Source organism: Lutra lutra, chromosome 1 (assembly GCF_902655055.1).
Source record: "Lutra lutra chromosome 1, mLutLut1.2, whole genome shotgun sequence".
Taxonomy (NCBI): Eukaryota; Metazoa; Chordata; class Mammalia; order Carnivora; family Mustelidae; genus Lutra; species Lutra lutra.
Genome location: NC_062278.1, coordinates 78557709 through 78577989, shown reverse-complemented (window position 1 = coordinate 78577989; position 20281 = coordinate 78557709). Strand labels below are relative to the sequence as shown.

At 36.1% G+C, this 20281-nt stretch overlaps 1 protein-coding gene across 4 annotated transcripts in view; it reads right to left on the bottom strand.

The window, feature by feature from the left end:
• AADACL2 (arylacetamide deacetylase like 2) overlaps positions 1–18429 on the bottom strand; it is a 29025-nt gene extending 10596 nt beyond the window's left edge. For 2 of the 4 annotated variants that reach the window (XM_047728166.1, XM_047728177.1), the window contains exons 1-5: positions 18182–18429; positions 15186–15408; positions 9889–9958; positions 7049–7220; positions 4406–4504 (exon numbers count right to left, since the gene is read on the bottom strand). In XM_047728166.1, the coding sequence (XP_047584122.1) occupies positions 4406–4504; positions 7049–7220; positions 9889–9958; positions 15186–15408; positions 18182–18319 (702 nt within the window). In that variant the 5' untranslated portion in view covers positions 18320–18429. The remainder of the gene's footprint in view (positions 1–4405; positions 4505–7048; positions 7221–9888; positions 9959–15185; positions 15409–18181) is intronic. The other 2 variants (XM_047728184.1, XM_047728188.1) reach the window with 1 other exon arrangement.
• Positions 18430–20281: the final 1852 nt, after the last annotated feature.

Below are 20281 nucleotides of genomic sequence, written 5' to 3'. Positions count from 1 at the left end.
CATCATTAATTACAGTCTCTGATTAATATTTACTATTAAGGGGGTGCCTGGGTGGCTCAGTGGGTTAAAGCCTCTGCCTTCGGCTCAGGTCATGATCCCAGGACTCTGGGATCGAGCCCGGCATCAGGCTCTCTGCTCAGTGGGGAGCCTGCTTCACCCACCTCTCTCTGCCTGCCTCTCTGCCTACTTGTGATCTCTGTCAAATAAATAAATAAAATCTTTAAAAAATAAAAAAAATTACTATTAAGGCTATTTTGTAACAAAAAAATTTTTAATATTTTTTAAGAGGGGTCAAACATATAAGACCATATGTGGCCATAGAAACATGATATAGGGATGTCACAGAAATATTGCTGTAAATTGGATCACAAGTCCACATAAATGACACCTTATGACAAATGACATAAATTAGGAATGGTATATTTAGAAAGGCCAAAACTATAAACTTTATGAAATATAGATATACTACATATTCCTTTTTTTTTTTTAAAGATTTACTTATTTAAGAGAAAGAGAGAGAGCATGAGCAGGAAGGGCAGAGGGCAAGGGAGAGAGAATTGCGAGGGAGAGAGGACCTCACAAGCAGACTTCACATTGAGTGTGGAGCCGGACACAGGGCTCAATATCAGGACTCTGAGATCATGACCTGACCTGAAACCAAGAGTCAGGCACTTAACCAACTGAGAATGGAATTCAGTAATTACTTCAAAGTATCAAATCAATCCATATTATTTTCTAAAATTAAGAAGACACGATCTAAATAAACAAAAATAATGCATAAATTACTTTAAAATAAAATTGGATGAGCTGGCCATGAAATTGCATTTAGATGCTGCATTTAAATTTTAACAATATTTGTTCCTTTAAATTAAAAATTAAGGGGCTATGCCCGGAAAAGTTTCCTTGGTTATAGTGATTATTCAGATCACTGTGATGGGCTAGCAACATTAGTGATTTTAGGACACATTATATGAAGTTGCTGGAAAGTCTCAGAATTGTAGGGGAAATATATTCATTTCCTTTTCAATAATTAGAATATAATTGAAAAATAAACAAAGTCCACAAAAGAAAATTATGGGGATGCCTGGGTGGCTCAGTCGGTTAAGCTGCTGCCTTTGGCTCAGGTCATGATCTCAGGGTTCTGAGATCAAGTCCCACATCAGGTTCCTTGCTCAGCAGGAAGTCTGCTTCTTCTTCTGCCTGCTGCTCCCCCTGCTTGTGCTCTCTCTCTTGGAAAATAAATAAAATCTTTAAAAAAAAAAAAAGAGGGGTGCCTGGGTGGCTCAGTGGGTTAAGCCGCTGCCTTCGGCTCAGGTCATGATCCCAGGTCCTGGGTTCGAGCCCCACATCGGGCTTTCTGATCAGCGGGGAGCCTGCTTCCTCCTCTCTCTCTGCCTGCCTCTCTGCCTACTTGTGATTTCTTTCTGTCAAATAAATAAATAAAATCTTTAAAAAAAAATAAAAATAAAAAAAAATTTTTAAAAAAGAAAATTACAGAAGAATGTATTTGACTTCTCATTCATGAGAACATCTTTTTATATGTGAGTTCTATATGATTTTTTTTATCCATACAGGAAAAACACATCTAATATAGCCTCTTGAAGTCTTATCAGAGAACAGACCAATATTGATCTCTCAGTGATATATTCTTTTGAATCTAAGTTTTTCAGGCCATAAATCTATAACATGCTATTAAACACAGGGTCATGAGACTTTGGGTGAAAAAATAGGTTTATAATACTTACAAAGTAAAAGTTGATTTTGATGACCCAGATTAAAAAAAAATAAACCTAGTACGGGGAATAAAACTTTTTGATTAAAATGTAATTTATGTAGAAAGTTTAGCAGACTATGAGTAAGTAATTAAAGTACAGTCATAAAAATAAACAAGAAAGGGTAAAGGAAATCACCTTTTTAAAATGTTATTTAAGCATACTGAATTCTGATATAGTATTTTCAATTGTAACAATCTCTTTGTTCAGATATATCAGAAAGTTAAATAGATACTTAATGTTCCTGTATAATTAACTAATTCAAGGAAAAAGATAATGTCAAATTTTAATTAACTTCAAGACAACAATTACACTGCCCCATAAATTTTACTAAGAATTACATCTGTTTTTGGTGACTATGTTAGTATTTAGGATTGCCCTGTTGGAAAGCAATAAGATAGGTCTTCGTGTCTTGATGAATGTCTATGACTATATCTGTTATCACTTCAAAAGCTTTTCTCATTTACAAAGCCTGAGAAATACTACAATATCCAAACAGAAATTACAAGTTTATCAAGGTGCTTCTTGATCATTACTGGATAATTACTGGACAGTTTTCAGAATTTCTGTATCCACAAAATGAGTTTTAGATAAAATTCAAGATTAGATTGCTATATGACTTGGCATAGCTATGAATATAATAATGTAAAAGAGGGGATAGTCTCCAATATTCATTCCCCACCATACCTCCCACCCCAACCCAGCAAGATCTTTCAAATAAGTTGATATATTATTTCAAATACATAGCAAATTACTTCAGGTCATAAGAGGCCTCAGGAATCAACAAGTCTAATGGTTTGCAAATTTTCTTTTTGGTAATGATCTAACTTGAGTATTTTATTTTCATACTTAAAAGGAAGTAACTTTTTTTAAATGAGGGAGATTCTGGGTTTGTGTATACATGGATTTTTGGGAAGAATGGCACACGTGGAGAGGGCATTAAAGCTCTGAGCCCTTTTCCCACAACTTGCCCCATGCATGTCTCCCATCTGGCTGCATCTAAGTTATGTCCTTTTATAGTAACATGATAATCTAGGACTTACTCCTCATTGTAATGAGATGGCCTCTTGTGCTGCAATTTATTATTCCAAAGCATAATAGGCTGGATTTCTACACTATGAAGGAAAAAAGGCCCAGATTTTGATGACATGTACCATGAAATTGAAGCAGAAACAGATCAGGTGATCAGAATGAATGAAGGTATTTCCTTCATACCTATTAATTTATGAATCTATTCCCCACATGTGTTAAAGCTAATTCTTACCAACCTACCTAGAGTAACAAAAGTTCTCACAAGAGATCAGCCACCAGATAGTGAGTAACAAATCAGAGAAATGATTGTGCAGTTCATCATGCAGAAGAATGGATTTTGGGCTATTGTCCTAGCCAAAACCAATCTTACAAACTCAAATCCCTGAATCTAGCTAAAGATGTTGATCCTCAAGGTCTGAGAACCACAGGATTCATCACCAAACCAGACCTTACAGATAAAGAAACAGATGCCAGGGATGTCCTAGAGAACAAGATGCTGCCTCTTTGCAGGGGTTATGTGACGGTGGTAAACAGAAGCTAGAAGAACACAGATAGGAAGAAGGACATTAAGGCTTCCACACTAACAGAAAAGAAATTGCTTCTCTCAAATCCAGCTTACAAACATCTTGCTGATTGGCTGGGGACCCCATTCCTGCAGAAATCGCTTAGTCAGCAACTTACCAGTCACATTTGAGATACTCTGCCAAACGTCAGGAACAAGCTATAAAGACAGTTGCTCTCCAAAGAAAATGAAGTAGAAGCCTACAAAAAACATTAAGCCAGAAGACCCTACCAGGAGGACCAAAGCATTGCTACAGGTAGGTCAACAAGTTGCTGTGGACTTTGAGAAGATAATCAAAGGGTCAGGGGATGAAGTAGATACCCTAGAACTCTCAAGGGGTGCTAAAATCAATTGCATTTCCTATGAAGGCTTTCCTTCTGAGATAGTAAAGATGGAGTTCAGTGAGAAAGAACTATGAGGAGAAATAACCTACGCAATCAAAAACATGCACTGTATGAGGACAGGGTTGTTTATTCCAGACATGGCAATCCAAGCAATAGTTAAAAAATGAATTGTGAAACTGATAAAGCCTTCCTTGAAGAGTGTAGATTGGTAACATAAAAATTAATCAACACTATCAAGAAGTATACCCCCCAAAATGGCAAACTTGCCCAGACCCTGCAAAGAAATGGAAAGGATTGTGGCTAACTGTGTTTGACAGCAAGAAGGCAAGACAATGCTCCAGGTACTGCTATTGATTGACATTTGAGTCTCCCACATTAACACCAAGGAGGAAGATTTCATTAACTATGCAAATGCTTAGCAGAGGAGCAGTCAAGTTCACGAGAAAGACACAACCGGAAATTAGGTGACTTGCAAGGAGTAGCTAGCCATCAGCATTACTGGCATCATCATCAAGGAAGCTCTAAAGGGTACTGGTTTGTCCTTGCCACTGAAAGTTTGTTCTTATACAAAGATGACAAGGAAGAAAGAAAAGAAGTATTGGACAACCTGGAAATTTGGGACATGGACAGGAGCTTAATGTTTAGCAAACACATCTTTGCATTCTTTAAGAAAAAACAAAAGAAGGTATACAAACATTGTTGCTTTCTTGAGGTAGCATGTGATTCACAGGAGGATGTAGGCAGATGGAAGTCCTCTCTATTAAGAACTGAGGTTTCTCCTGATGAATATTTGACTGCAAATAATGAGAATAGTCAAGCAAAAAAGTTTACCATAGACCCAGAAGTGGAGAGTCAAGTGAGACCATTCATAACCTAGTAGATTCTTACATGTGTACCTTCCATATATGTGTTGACATCAAATTCCAAAAACGATAATGCACTTTATAATCAATAATGTTAAAGATTTTGTGACTTCAGAGTTCTTAGAACAGTTGTATTCTTTAAAGGACCAAAATACTCAGATGGAGGAATCTGCTGAGCAGGCTCATCACTGAGATGAGATGTTTCAAACATACCAAACTCTTAAAGAAGCCTTTGTGAGGGTTGGTGACATCATCACTGGCACTACCTTTACCCTAGCTCCACTTGCTGTGGTTGACTCTTGGAAACAGCAGTCCTTCAGTTCATCCTCTCCACACCTCACAACCCAAAGGAGGCAGACACTGAGTGTTCCTCTCACATTACCCACATGGCCCACATCCAGCCAAAGTTCTCCCCTAGATGCCGGCACTACTTGGGAGCTCCCCCTGTTCCCTTCCAGCTGGCCCCTTTCTCCTTTTTCCCAACAGCAGCAACTCATTGGAGCACCTCTACAAGTTCCCTCTCAGCCCACAAGGGCTCCTTCCAATGTCCTGAATCAGTCCCCTGAATTCTGAGTGAGGACAAATCCACAATTCTTTCTTTTTTTTTACTTTTTTTTTAAAGATTTTATTTATTTATTTGACAGACAGAGATCACAAGTAGGCAGAGAAGCAAACAGAGAAAGAGAGGGAGAAGCAGGCTCCCCGCTGAGCAGAAAGCCCAATGCGGGGCTTGATCCCAGAGTCCTGGGATCATGACCTAAGCCAAAGGAAGAGGCTTTAACCCACTGAGCCACCCAGATGCTCCCAAACCCACAATTCTTATGAGTTTCTCTTTGCATACCTAACATCAAGCTTTGGTGCATGAATGAAAAAGCTGCCATGAATACTTGGGCTCAGGAAACACAGATGACTAATTGACTTGTGTGACTAGCCTATATCTGATTTCCCCACAATCACATATTCGAAAAAACCTGACTTACTCTCTCCTCAACAGCCCTCTAAAGGTTTGACTTTTAGAAACCAAGTGTCGTTTCAACAAATAAAGAATTCATGTTATGATTTCTTATTTCAGCTATGAGCTTTCTATTTTCTTCACCATTCTTCTCCTTTAAAGAACAGATAAATTAATTTATGATTAGGTATTCTGAAAAAAAAATTAAGAAGTTGGAATGCTTCCCAAATGATTGAATGAGGCCAATATAACTGTTATACCAAAACCTGACAAAGAGCTTTAAAAAAAGAGAAATCAATCGCTCAAATCTTTAATTTTAACAAATGGAAACCAGTAACATAAAAATTTAAGTCATCATGATCAAGTGAGGCTCATGTCTGGAATGCAAGCATAATTTTGCAAGCACAATTTTACATCTGAAAGTAAAATCACATAGCTTACCACATTAAAAGAATAAGGGAGAAAAACCACATGGCCATCACAATAGATACACTAAAAATGTTTAGCAAATTTGGGGTGCCTGGGTGGCTCAGTTAGTTAAGCATCCAACTCTTGGTTTCAGCTCAGGTCCTGATCTCAGGATGACTTACCCTCAGCACAGAGTCTGCTTGTCCCTCTCCCATATGATCGGTTCCTCCCAACTCCTCCCCGACCTGCTCACTTGCTAGAGGTCTCTCACTCTAAAATAGCAAATAAATAAATAAATTCTAACAAAAATTTTATCTAATTTCATACCTATTTATGGAAACACTATCTGCAAACTAGGGATAGAAAGGACTTCCTCAACCAGCAAAAGCCAACTATGAAAAGCCTTCAGTTAACATCATATTTATTAGTGAAATGTTGAGCAATTTCCTCCTGAGACTCAGAGAAAGATAATGGTATTCAGTACTATCTTGAAAGACCTAGCCAATGCACTAATTAAGAAAAGTAGAAAGATTTGGAAAGAAAAAATTAAAACTGTTTCTAGTCGTGGAAGATATGATTGTATAGAAAATTCTAGAAAATGTTAAAAAATACTAGAATCTGTAAGTGAAACTTTTAAGGATATGTTTGTTTAAAAAAAAGGATATGATTATAAAAAGCCAATGTAAAAATTAAATGTATTTCTATATACTGTCAAGGAAACATTTGAAAAATGTTATTTTACATGAAAACTTTCCAAAATAACTTGGGAAAAAATTGAAGAAAGATTTGTAAGATATATACATTGAAAAAGTAAAACACCACTTGTCAATTTAGAAATTGACACGATATCCCAACATTTTGATGGAACAGACTAGAGTAGTAGGAACAGGTTTGAAGAAAAAAACAAAGCTGAAGTCAATGTACTAGCAATGGAACTGAAGAGAGGATTCAGAAGTAGTCATATTATGGTCAACTGATCTTAGACTCAAGCATTACTATAATCCAGTGAGAAAGGATGGTTTTTTCAACAAATGATGCCAGAAGAACTGATTATCTGTACAGGAAAAAAAAAATGAGTTTTGACCTTAACCTCTCCAAATAAAGACAAAATATACCTGTTGAATGACTCCTGCTGCCAAATTGCCCCCAGAACTGTCTCCTGCAATACAGATTCGGGTGGGATCTACTCCATATTTTGTAAGAATTTCATCTTGAAGAAAAAACTTGACTACAGTGAAGCAATCTTCATATGGAACCGGAAATTTGTGTTGAGGAGCTAATCTATGGCTTTAGAAAAGAACAATTCATTTAAACAATTTTTTAAAGTACGATTTATGGTTGTATCTTTCTATGCAGCTTTTAAATGCCAAATAGATGCAATTTAACACCAGTCTCTATTGTTTAATCTTCCAAAAATCAAACCTGAGTCTTTCCACTAACTCATTATTTGAAGAAAATGAAAATTGGTATGAAAGTTTTCAACTTTGTATCTAAAGTCCATGGGTAGCGTTATGTGTGACGAGAGGGGATATCATGAACTCCCTAAGATTATAAGCATAATTTTTAGTCCAAGTACATCTTGAACTGAATATACTCCACAGCTTATATCATCTCAATGTAACCAATGATCCAAACATTAAATAACTATATATATATATATATATATATATATATATATATATATAGTTGCGGGTCCTGGGATCAAGCCCCGCATTGGGCTCTGTGCTCAGTGGGGAGCCTGCTCCCCGCCCCCACCCCGCCGCCTCTCTGCCTGCCTCTCTGCCTACTTGTGATCTCTGACAAATAAATAAATGTAAAAAAAAGGATTACTTATTTATTATCAGAGACAGAGAGAGCACGCACAAGCAGGGGGAGCAGCAGGTGGAGGGGAAAGTAGAGGGGGAAACTTAGCTCCCTGCTAAGCAAGGAGCCAGATGTGTGACTCAATCTCAGGACCCTGGGATCATGACCTGAGCTGATGGCAGATGCTTAACCAACTGAGCCAGCCAGGCATCCCCCCAGCAGCTGATTTTAGATGGAAAATTTTAAAGTATAAATAACTTTAAATATGCTAGGGAGGTGGGGCACCTGGATGGCTCAGTGGGCTAAGCCTCTGCCTTCGGCTCAGGTCATGATCTCAGGGTCCTGGGATCGAGCCCCGCATGGGGCTCTCTGCTCGGTGGGGAGCCTGCTTCCCCTTCTCTCTCTGCCTGCCTCTCTGCCTACTTGTGATCTCTCTCTCTGTCAAATAAATAAATAAAATCTTAAAAAAAATATGCTAGGGAGGTTGCTTGTTTTTGATAAATTCATTTGTAAGGCAAACTATTACACCCTATTTTTAATGGATATAAATGTATTTTTTCCCTGTATATGTGGGGGAATAGAATAATGCTATTAGCCTGTTATCTATCAGGGCTCTTTCTTTTCGCTCTTTAGAATAATAAAATGTGTAAATATCTGTACTTAACATTAAATGTTAGTGATATAATTACTTAAAATTTTGCCATAAACTATGTTTAGAAAGTCCTAAACAAAGTATAGGTTAAACTCACTACAAAGATATTGGTGTCTATTACTTTAAATCCATTAGATTTAGACTTTTTAGAGGAAAGAATAACACAAATCATAAGGATTTGATAGGATATATAAGCCGGACACAAACATATCACTATATTAAAACAGATTTAAAATGAGACGGTTTAGATTACTTCAAAAGCTATGAAGGTAAGGAGTGTCTGGGTGGCTCATTTAGTTAAGTGTCTGACTTCAGCCTGGGTCATGATCTCAGGGTCCTGGGATTGAGCTCAGTTTTGGGCTCCTGGCCTAGGGCAGAGTCTGCCTCTGTCCTTCTCCTGCTCATGCTCTCTCAGTTTCTCTCTTTCTCTCTCAAATAAATAAATGAAATCTTAAACAAAAAACAAAAAACTATGGAGTTTAAAAAAAATAATGTCTTCATATTATATATATTAGAAGCATCCTTGAAAATAGCAAGTTCTAGGGGCGCCTGGGTGTGGCTCAGTGGGTTAAAGCCTCTGCCTTCGGCTCAGGTCATGATCTCAGGGTCCTGGGATCGAGCCCCGCATCGGACTCTCTGCTCCGCAGGGAGCCTTCTTCCTCCTCTCTCTGCCTGCCTCTCTGCCTACTTGTGATCTCTGTCTGTCAAATAAATAAATAAAATATTAGGAAAAAAAAAGAAAATAGCAAGTTCTAGGTACTGTAAGTAACCATAATGACAACATTGGCAATCACTCTTTAGATGATCAAATTGTCACTTTAGTTGTCTAAGCTTTCATAGCTTCCTAGCTAAACAAACAAACAAACAAAAATGTATGTTACTATGTCCTCTAAGAAACTATTGGATTAGAACTAAGTATGTTTTTGTTACTACTATGGACTAGGGAAGAGGGGTTTAAAAAAAAATTCCTCTTAGGGATGTCAGCTTCAGAAATATAGATTGTACCAATCTAAGAAAATATTGAACTGTCCTGGGACATTCTGATATTTTTGAGCAAAATCCACAGTGTAAGATCACTTTACCTGAGATTAGCTTAAAATTCTTAGCTGATCCAACCTTTATCACCTACATTACTCTAAACAAGAATTATCATAAAATGAAATATTTTACCCCCTACCCAAACACAACCTAGTATCCCAAACACATAATAATTTATTTCTTCCTACCTAGTTGTGTTATCCAGGACGCAAGTTGGGAACTGAGTTTTATGTGTCTACAGCAAGTGTTTCCAAAAATGCTCACTCAAAGATGTCACTCAGAGACTCACAGAATCACAGAAGAATATGAGATAGTGGACTCTTTTGAGGAATGGTTTTTGATGCAATGGTGACAGAGTGATTTTTAAGAAATTATATCTGAGAAATAGATGACTCTATTTGGAAATCAAACCTCTACTTGGTGAAGGCAAAATCATAGTAACCAAAGAAAATAATTTCTTACTCCACTCCGACAACGACAGCATCGAGTTTCTTTGCAGTCCATCTATTCAGGGCATCAAAAGCTGTATTCTCTGAAATGAAGAAATAAATGTCAATGTCCTCCCTGTAATGAGAAAAATGTGACTTGTGAGTGTTATAAAGGAATCTATATTTCCTGTTCTATTTCTGTGAGGAGGGACCAGAATCAGCATGACACACTCTGCAGGGGTGCCTCCTCAGTCACTCGCTGTCTTCAGGGATGAAAAGATGGCTTCGCAAATTGGTGGTTTTGAGGAAGAGAAAGGAGGCTCAGACTATTCTTATTTTTCTCTTTTCATCTGCTGCCTGTTCACAAGGATCCTCACTCCCAAGAACCTTCTGTGATTTGTTGCATTTTGCTCTGCTTGTTCCTTCAGGCAGCAAGTTTTATAGGGAGGAAGTGTGTGATTGGTCAGCAGGGCCAGCCACTACAGATGAGTTGATATAACTCAAGAGTGTCATAACAATACCTACATACTCATTCTCTAAAGCCTTCTTTAGAAATAATAGTTATGCTTTGACCGTCATTTACTTTAATTTTGTGTATAATCTTCAATGGGTCCAGGAGAGAAAGTCAATAATAGATGTACTGACTCTCTAAAACCTCAGTTCTCAATAATATGGTTCTTTGAACTTCCAAATTCTTTGAATATGCTGCATTATAAAATGATGCAATAACCTTGGTATTTAAGACAGAGTCTAAGGAAAAGCAACTAAATTTTGAGAGAGCCTCTAGAAAGTATGTGGACTTAGATGTACATATCCATTTTGGTACACATGGCACACAAGCCATTGCCCCTCTCCCCAGTATACATACATATCTCATCCCAAATACCTCCAAATCCAATTTACCAGTGCCCTGGCCCCAAAACTTTGGCAACACTGTGGCATCTGCTATTACTTTATTTATCACAGGATCCTAGAAATTCAGAGAATTCTAGAGCCATGATCAAATTCCAAACTTTTCCAAGATGTCTCCTGCACGTTAATAAAACTTCAAATTAATAACTAATGAAATATTGTGTGTGTGACTACCATGAAAACAGAAAAGTAAGTCAGGTAGTCTTTTATGTAGAAAAATAGTATTTTCATTAAAGATTGAGTTGATAATTCGCAATGCAAGGTAAGGGGGTGAATGAACACCAAAATGTGCAAGACATAAGAACCCTGTGACCCCCACGCTAAATGCTCCTCAATGACATGTTTCAAACCTGTTTTCATTTTTATTTCCCAATACTTTTCACTTTTCTTACAACAAAAGTCAGTTTAAATTTCTTGTTTTCTATTCTTTATCTCCAGCTGTCCTAACTCACAATCTTTGCTGATATAATCTGTTGACTCGTGTTTTTCTCTATGTCCAATTATTGAATTTACATCACTTACAGAACCCAGATAGAAACAAGAAGACATTAGGTTAGATGTCAGAAAACAACAACTACAGTTCTGTGTAAAAAAGTCTACCAGAGAAATATCTTCTTCTTATATCTTTTAGTTCTCAAACCAACTTCAACAAGTTTGAAGGAGAGAAAAAAAAAAGAGAAAAAAAATAGGAAGCCTAGGAAACAAAGCAAGGAAATTTAAATTAGTAAATACCAAAGAATAGCTAGTGTCTATGTCCTGATTAAAAAAAAAAAATAGAAGGTATCTAAGTCTTTTATAGTTTGTTTATTTATATAAGTCCTGACAGATCTATGAACAAATAATGTGCAAATATAGAGCCAAGACACAAGAAGAAGACACAAGTGAAATTTAGCTGAGCAAGAAATTGGAATGTGTGTCCTGAATAATAATTTGCACATTTTTAGGAATTACTGATTGTAATCATTGCACTTGCCAATGAAGGGGAAATCAATCTGATAATCAGGACCACTTCTAAGTATTTTTCAAAGTGATATTTTCTCATCTGTGAGCATTTCTCTTGGGCTGACTGAAGTCCCAGGTGATATGTATGTGGATACTTGGGTATTTCATAGACCTTATAAAAACCTTAATGGCATTAATAAATCTCTTTAGAGACAAATGAGGCCAAACTGCTATTTAATTTATCTTATATATATTATAATATTTTATCATGTATTTTATAAAGGAAGCAAAGTATTCCAAACACCCTAATGCCTGATATAAATTAAATTATAGATGAAATCTAATTTATTGAAAAGACTAAGGAAGTTAAAAGACATAAAAATACTGGGAAAACATTTTAACTAATAATCACTCTAGAGAACACCACAGAATTTCTTTTCAGTCATTCACTTTTTTTTTCCTCAGAAGACATTTATTTGCTGAACATTCATTGAATGGAAAATGCTTTGGTAGATGCTAAGAGGTGATTTTACTTCCTGAAGAGATCCTGAACCAAACATGCTACACAATTACAAAACAAAACAAGGATTGTTGCCGTCAGGTAAATATAAGCTGCAATGGACCATATAGCAACATTACTAAAGCTTTTTAAAGCCAGAGAAGACTACACACACACACACACACACACACACCAACCCACACCCTCACCCATGAAATGATGCTTTTCCTGAACATAAAAGGGTTAGCAGGAGTTTTCTTGAAGTAAGATGGGAAGGACATTCTACAGAAGCATAGCCAGAGACAGAAATAAGAATTCATCAAGGGTTTGGAAACTAAATACAGCTCTGTATGGTTGAAACAAAATTATGAAGGGAAGCACTGGCAAGAAAAATTAAAAATGTAAGAATCTGGAAATCTGAACACTTTGCTAATGGATTTAGATTTACTTTATTATGTGATGAAAGTCACTGAAGAGTTTAAACAAAGAAATCATATAACCAGATTTGCATGTTAGAAAGATCCAGTACACTAAGAGTAGAAGATGAAATCAAGTTGAACAGGACACAAGCAGAGACATCAGAAAGGAATATCTTTAAAAGATCATAAAGTAGTAAGTTGTATTAATGAAGTCAAAACTTCCAGAAGTATAATGAATGGGGTATAGTAATTTGACGAGAGCACTAAAGAACCGTAAATAATTGGCCATAATTGCTATTTACTGAGGACTTTCAGATGTTGGTTTAGACGGATGGTGGGTTTTTTGCTTGTTTTCTAAGGCCATTTGGACACAAGACAAAAAATTGTATTTGATCCTATTGAGCTCGAGATGTGTGTGGTTTGTCCAGTTGTAAATGTCTAAATGATCGTTGTACAAATGGATCCAGGACTCAGGAATAGTGTCAGAGAAGCAGAGTCAGGATTGGATGTGAGCAACATGTAGATATTTGGAAAAAAGAGACTGGAAAACAGAGTGTGTGAAGTCAAAACCCAAAGGTAGGGAGAAAATTGGGGTGGGGGTAGAGGGCAAGAATATTTATGAAGAATAAATGTGGAAAATCTGTTATTTTCTTATTTTCTTTGATTTGTTTTTAAAGATTTAATTAATTAATTAATTAGTTAATTAACTAATTTATGAGAGAAAGAGCATGAGAGAGGGGAGGGAGAGGAATAAGCAGACTCCAAGATGAGCACAAGGCCCAATCCAGGGCTTGATCTCATGACCCTAAGATCAGGACCAGAGCCAAAACCAAGAGTGAGAAGCATAACTGACTGAGCCATGCAGGTGGCCCTATTTTGTTTTTAAATGAGAGATGAGAGAGAGAGATGAGAAAACAAGGAATGACAGGAAATCTAGGAGATACTTTGTCATAGAAACAGGGAGGAGCAGTACATGTCAGAAGAGAAAAGACTAGTCTTCATCAAATGTAGTAGATTGTAGAGATCAAAGAGATAATTAAAGGTGGAAAAAGAAAGGAGTAGGGAAGGACTAGAGCCTATAAGGGCAAAGAAATGGGTCTGAGAAGGAAGGGAAAATGGAAGGGACTGATTACACAGAGGAATTCATGGTCAAGCAGAAAACAATTTTTTAAAGATGAGAATAACCATGGTGTTCCTGGATGTCAGAAAACTAGGGAGGAGGTAACTAGAAAGGCAAAATTGTAGTCTAACCATTTTAGCATTTTGTATATTAATCTGAGTTTTTATGCCTCATTAATTTTCCATGCTAATTTTCTCTATTACTAGTCCTCATAACTTATTTTTGGTTAAGCATAGCTTGCTATATTGCACATATCTTTTTAAGGTTCTCAAACTATTTAGAACCAAATGAGGCTTAGAAAGACAAAATGTATAAAAAAATTATTTATTACCTGTTTATCTTTCCTCAATTATATTCATTTGTTTAAATAGAACAGTGCCTCCTTCTTTATACTAGTACTACTGTATCATCAAGTTTTCCAAAGTTCTCATATAGAGAAATGTATTCATGTTTTTGTTTTGAATCTGCTATATATGCCTCTTAGAATCATTGCCAGAGATAGACAGGGAAACTAGACATCATAGGAAGAGTTGTTTGTTTGTTTGAAGATTTACTTGTTGGACAAAGAGAGTGAGAGAGAGAGCACAAATAGGGGGAGCTAGAGGTAGGCAGAGGGAGAGGGAGAAGCAGGCTCCCCACTGAGCAGGCAGCCTGACAAAGGGCTCCATCCCAAGACCCTTGGATCATGACCTGAGTTGAAAGCAGATGCTTAGCCAACTGAGCCAGGGGCCCCCAAAACAAAGAGTTTATTATAACATAGGTCTATTTTGTGTTTTCTTTTACGAATTAAGACTAGGTACCATTCTAAGCTTTATCACTGTTAGTGTTATTGTTATAGTGACTACAAACTTGACCTTGTAGCCACCAACAACCTATGACTCTGATTTACCATTTAAAACATCTGCATCGCCTCAATACTTCTGTTCCTGAGTATATTTTGATCCCAAAGAAAACAAGTTATACTAATTGATTCATTCATATCCTACTTTCATTTTTTTTTTTAAAGATTTTATTTATTTATTTGACAGAAATCACAAGTAGGCAGAGAGGCAGGCAGAGAGAGAGGAGGAAGCAGGCTCCCCGCTGAGCAGAAAGCCCGATGTGGGGCTCGAACCCAGGACCTGGGATCATGACCTGAGCCGAAGGCAGCGGCTTAACCCACTGAGCCACCCAGGCACCCCCCTACTTTCATTTGATATGAATTCATTTACTATAAAAGCTGAAAAGAAAATGTTTAGCAAAACCAAACCAAACAAAAACAATGATCTCCATGATATTTTTTGCCAAACACATGTCTGTGGTTATCTCTCTACTAGATATCTAATATTTATAGCTACACTTATACCTATTGCACATATAAGTATGCATACTTATATTAAATAGTTCTTATATCAAAAATATATAGCCAGTTATAGTTTTCTCTTATATGAGGAACTTACTGAAACTTCCAAGACAAAAACCACCACCATGTATATAGATTACAGCTCGTCTTGGGGTTTCTGACTTTCTCTTTGGCAAATACAAACGTACTGGAATGTCAACAAATTCTGTATCCATCACTGTGACATACTCATCAGAAACTGGTTGGGTGTGGTCCAGCCTCAGTATCATGGAAATAAACTTTTCATATTTTATGATACCTATATTCTCAAGACATATAGCCTGTAAAAGCAAAACAAAATTGAACATTTTCATCATCAAATGCATAGAAAGAGAAAATTTTAAAAACATAAGCAAAATAAACAAACAATGTTTTGTAACAATTATTTCCACATAATATTGCATAGATCTTAGTTTGTAACCTTGTTGAAAATCTCAAGTATTCTGTATTTCAGAGTAGTAACTGTGTCATTCAGTAGCTGTCAGTTTACCAGCAGATTTTTTTATGTCTGTCATAATTGTTTCTTAATTATAAATTCTTATCTGAAAAATGTCCATGTCTTATACCACCTTTTCTTTTTGTTTTGTAGGCATGCTGTCGTATTTTTCTTTTTTATGGTTCACTTTATTTAATCCAAATTTTTAAATGTTGTCTTGTGACCCACCATTAATTATTTAATTGCCCTGGTTTTCAACTCCAAATAGATTTAAGTCTTTCACCGCCCCCCACCATCCCCATGCCCCAAATTCCATGTTTGATATCACTGAAGAAAATTCTCTGGTATTTCTGACAACTTTTCTAGGATCTTTGTGACATTGCAAAGGACAGTTTACTCAAAAGAAGAACCTTAAAAATTACATGGTCAATAAATAATACATTAAACAGCTTTTATTCCTACAATTATTTCCAAGAGTTTGAGGTACTACAGGATCTTAAAGAGCATCTAATGCCTATACTTTAACAACAAGGAAGCATGCAGAAGCTCTTAAATTGCAACCAGGAAATGTCAAAGTCAAATCTGTACCCATTTTTCTAGACCAGCCTCTTAGACTATCACTTACTGACTATATGACTGGAAGCAAATTACTGTCTACTTCAATTATTTAAATCTTAATAATAATAATAATAATAATAATAAAATCCCTTGGCAGTTGTTGTAGAATTTAAGTGAGTTAGGACTTTTAATGTACATAGAAGAGTGTCTAAGGCATGTATGTATTCCATAAAGCTTGTCTTATTTAAGTATTCTTCACTAATAAAAATTCTTAAGTAGTTTCATGCTAATTGAATATAATCAGGTAAGGTATCCCTTAAAGCAAGTTTTTGGTAAATGGGTAAATTACATTAATTTTTCACTTACTGAATTGAATTTGAAAAGATTTTTGGCAGATTGCCTTGTTTCTCATTTCTCAGATATTTTCTGTTTCTGAGCAAATTCTTAAGTATATTTTGAACAATAACAAAAGTGCCGCTTTAAACATTATTTTGTGCTCTTCTACCATATGTGATCTGTAATCCACAGAGCAATCCTGAAAAGTGTTTATAATTAGTATCCCCATTTTCTAAGTATAAAAGAAGGTACAATGAAGGGTTAAGGAAGTTTTCCAAGGTGGGACAAGCTCTTCTACCAAACTCTACCAAACTTTCCAATTTAACATGTGATAGACATAATAATGCATTTTATTTATCAAGTTTTCTTCCTCAAGAACTTTAATTTTCACTTCCCTTTCATATGTTAAAGCATTAATTTTTCTTCCTGGTATCTCAACTTTGATTTACAAAATTCAGCACTGGGAAGAATTAAACTGTTTCTTTAGAACATCAATGACTGTTAATTTTACCAGCATTAATCTTTAAGGTAAATACATGGATGCTTTTCTTATTATCTTTTGAAAATAAAGAACAATCCTAATACAACATCAAATCTATAAAGGCTGCAATTTTATTATAGATGGGTAATGGCAAAAATAATTTGTAGCTGAAAAAGAATAGCTGTTATGGAGCTGGTACTTGCTTACCCACACCTGTGTTCATGTTATTTAACTCAAGGGGTAAGAGCATTGCAGAGAAGATAGTTATAGTGAAGCTGTGGCTCTCGAAGTAAACAGAGAGATAAATATCAGGACTTAGCGGACACAGGTAGGAGTTGGGCATGTTTTCACAGAGCTACTGTCCGCTGGACGAAGTACCAGGGGACAGCCTCTCCCTCTGATAGCACACATCACTCTCTCTTCTCTAATCATTCATTGCTGCCATTGTCTCCTTCACCTTCTTATTACTTCTGTTATCAAAGAACATCTCTGGGAGCCTCTTGGTTTGGCAGAAAGAATATGAGCTTTGAAATGAGGTATTTGTGGGCTCAAATTCTGAAGTTGTCTCTTGCTGCATGAGCTCCTCTGAACTTCTTTTTCCCCCTCTATAAAGTGATACAAATAATCAAAAGAAAGTGGGGGATGCATGGAGGTATATATTATAGAAAACCTATGTATTTTAAAAGCTAAAAAAATGCTAGTGTCTAACCATATCTGCCCTTTACCAAGGAGCTATTTTTGCTCAAATTCATAATCAACCCTACATATTTCAAGTCAGACAATCTGAAACCTAGCAATTGAGAATTAAAAATAAGCAATAGAAACCACTGAGATAATGGTAGCCCTAAATTAACATCAAGTGGGTACAAACACCAATAATGTTTATCTGTATAATATATATAAGTAAAATCTAATTGAAAACTCAAACATGTTAAATAGAACTCAAAGGTTAAGCTACCAAGTAAACAAAGCTTTTCCCTTCAGCAATACCACTTAATGCATATCACAATAGATACAATCTTTACATTTAGATATAAACTCCTGGGAAGCAAGAATTCTACCCCACTCTATTTGCACAGATGAAGCTGCAGCAAGTTTTATTTACTTACTTTTATGTAATTGATCTATTCTAACAAAGAAGCAATGGTTATTTCAAAAGCAGTAACTACTAAAAAGTTCATAAGCACTGATTTTTAGTCAACAAGGCATTCCAATATCCAAAAGAAAAAAATGTGAATCTTACCATAAATGTGCCAGTTTTAGCAAATATATCTATGGCTGTTACTTTCCAGTATTCTTCAATGTTGCTGGGTATGGGGGTATATATACAAAAGGCAAAGAGAGCACAAAGCAGCCCCAAACAGAGAGCTTTGAATGCCATGATACCCCTTTCTCCGGCCTCTTCACGGCGTTGAGATTAAAACATTTCCACAAATACTAACTAGTAAGTAGCAGAACAACTGCAGATTGGGAACCCTTTCAGGTAATATGATCATCGTACCAGTGTGAAGTTAATTTTTAATTCAAAAGTTATTGCATCAGTGGTGACTCATTTTTAAAATACGCAGATTCAGAGAAAGATATTGTAGCACAACAGTTCATGCCTATCTGATAATAAACTAATTAACAATTCCCACAGTGTTTCTTCACCCTGCCATACTGTCCTCATCCTAAAGCAATTTGGTATGAAATTGGAACCTACATGTGAGCTCTTAAGACACCACAAAGTAAAATTTTGTATGAAGAGGCTTTACAAAAAATTAGCTGATATTTAGTCAAAATGCAGGCTTATGTAACTAGCATGGATTACTGTATTAATAAATCTTACTTGTTGTGGTGAACCGAAATTTGGGCCAAAAGATAAGGCGTGCAGCATCTTGTCCATACGATTATTCATCAAGCCAGAACTCTAACAGACTGAAGGAACACGAGGCTCAGTGTAAGTACCTCAAGAAACACTTTTTTAAAAAATGATTACACAGTGACTTTGTTCTTATGGTTAAATGGTAAATCTTTAAAACCAGTCTATACCAAGTAGCCTAGTGTGGCAATATCAAGTGCAGATATTGGACTTCTACTTGCTGTGACCTGAGATAGACCCTGTCCATAAAGCTGATCATTTTTATGTTCTTTAGAGATGCAAGGAACTGGAGATTTTCTGCCTGGTATGTCAGTACCTAGGAAATAAAAGAACAGTCACAAATCAATAAACCTGTAATTCTCAAGCTCATTGCCAGAGATTGGTACTTAAAGAAAGTAATTTTTAGTGACAGAATTCAATCCAATCAGATGTCTAGTATAAGTCTATATTGGGTCTCTTGAAAGCCTAAGGATTAACTCCAAAGTCTATCCTAAATTGCCTTACTAAAATGTTTATTTTTATTCACTTACATCGCAGTCTTCCCTGAATCTTTCAGGGCGTATTTTAGTAAAATCATTTGTTACTAAACTGTTGCAAGTTAAAGAGGTACTAATAACAGTGCACATAAACTGGAACTGTCCTGGACAAACTGATACTAACAGACTTACCCTAATCATATAACTCTTTTATCAAATTTAATTTGCATGCCTGCCTTTCCTAGTGGACTATAAGACATCACACATTTTGTTTGTTTGTTTTTGTAACCTCTAAGTGCTCAATGCTCTGTAGGTAAAGGTGCTAAATACATATTTTGAATAATTAATGGCTAGCCAAGTTAATTGATTAAATAATGGTTAAGGATATTAGTAAGGGGGAAATCTCAAATCTCAAATCCACCATGAAGTTTGAAAACTAAAATCAGGAGTGGTCGTTGATGACAAATACTGAGAGAAAAACAGAGTTAAGATAAAGTTTCTGTCTTCACACTGCATCTCTCTCTCTCTCTCTCTCTCTCTCTCACACACACACACACACACACAGAGAGAGAGAGAGAGAAAGAGAGAGAGAGAGAGAGAAAGGGACTGGAAAGAAAGAGAAATGTTATCAGGCTGCAGTTGTGTGAAGAAGAATGCCCTAATCAGAAGTGTTTAGGAAATGTAGTTAAGTTAACATATGCCAAGAAGTTTAGAGAAAGTATTTGGAATATTTTGAAAGCCAGATACCATGTGGCTGACATATTTGGAAAGATAAGCAGAGGTATCTGATGTAATGACTGAATTTCACTAATCAGATCATAACAGTTTGCCTAACATGTGTTAAGAAATCACAAAATATTACCTGTTGCTTTTGTCATTATTACTAATAGTATTATTTTCAACATTATTGCTGGGATCAAAGGAGAAAGGAAACTTAAGAATAAGGAATCCTTCAAGACAATGCAGGTCTCTGTAGTGAGGTTACAGGGGGATGTTAGATCTCTAA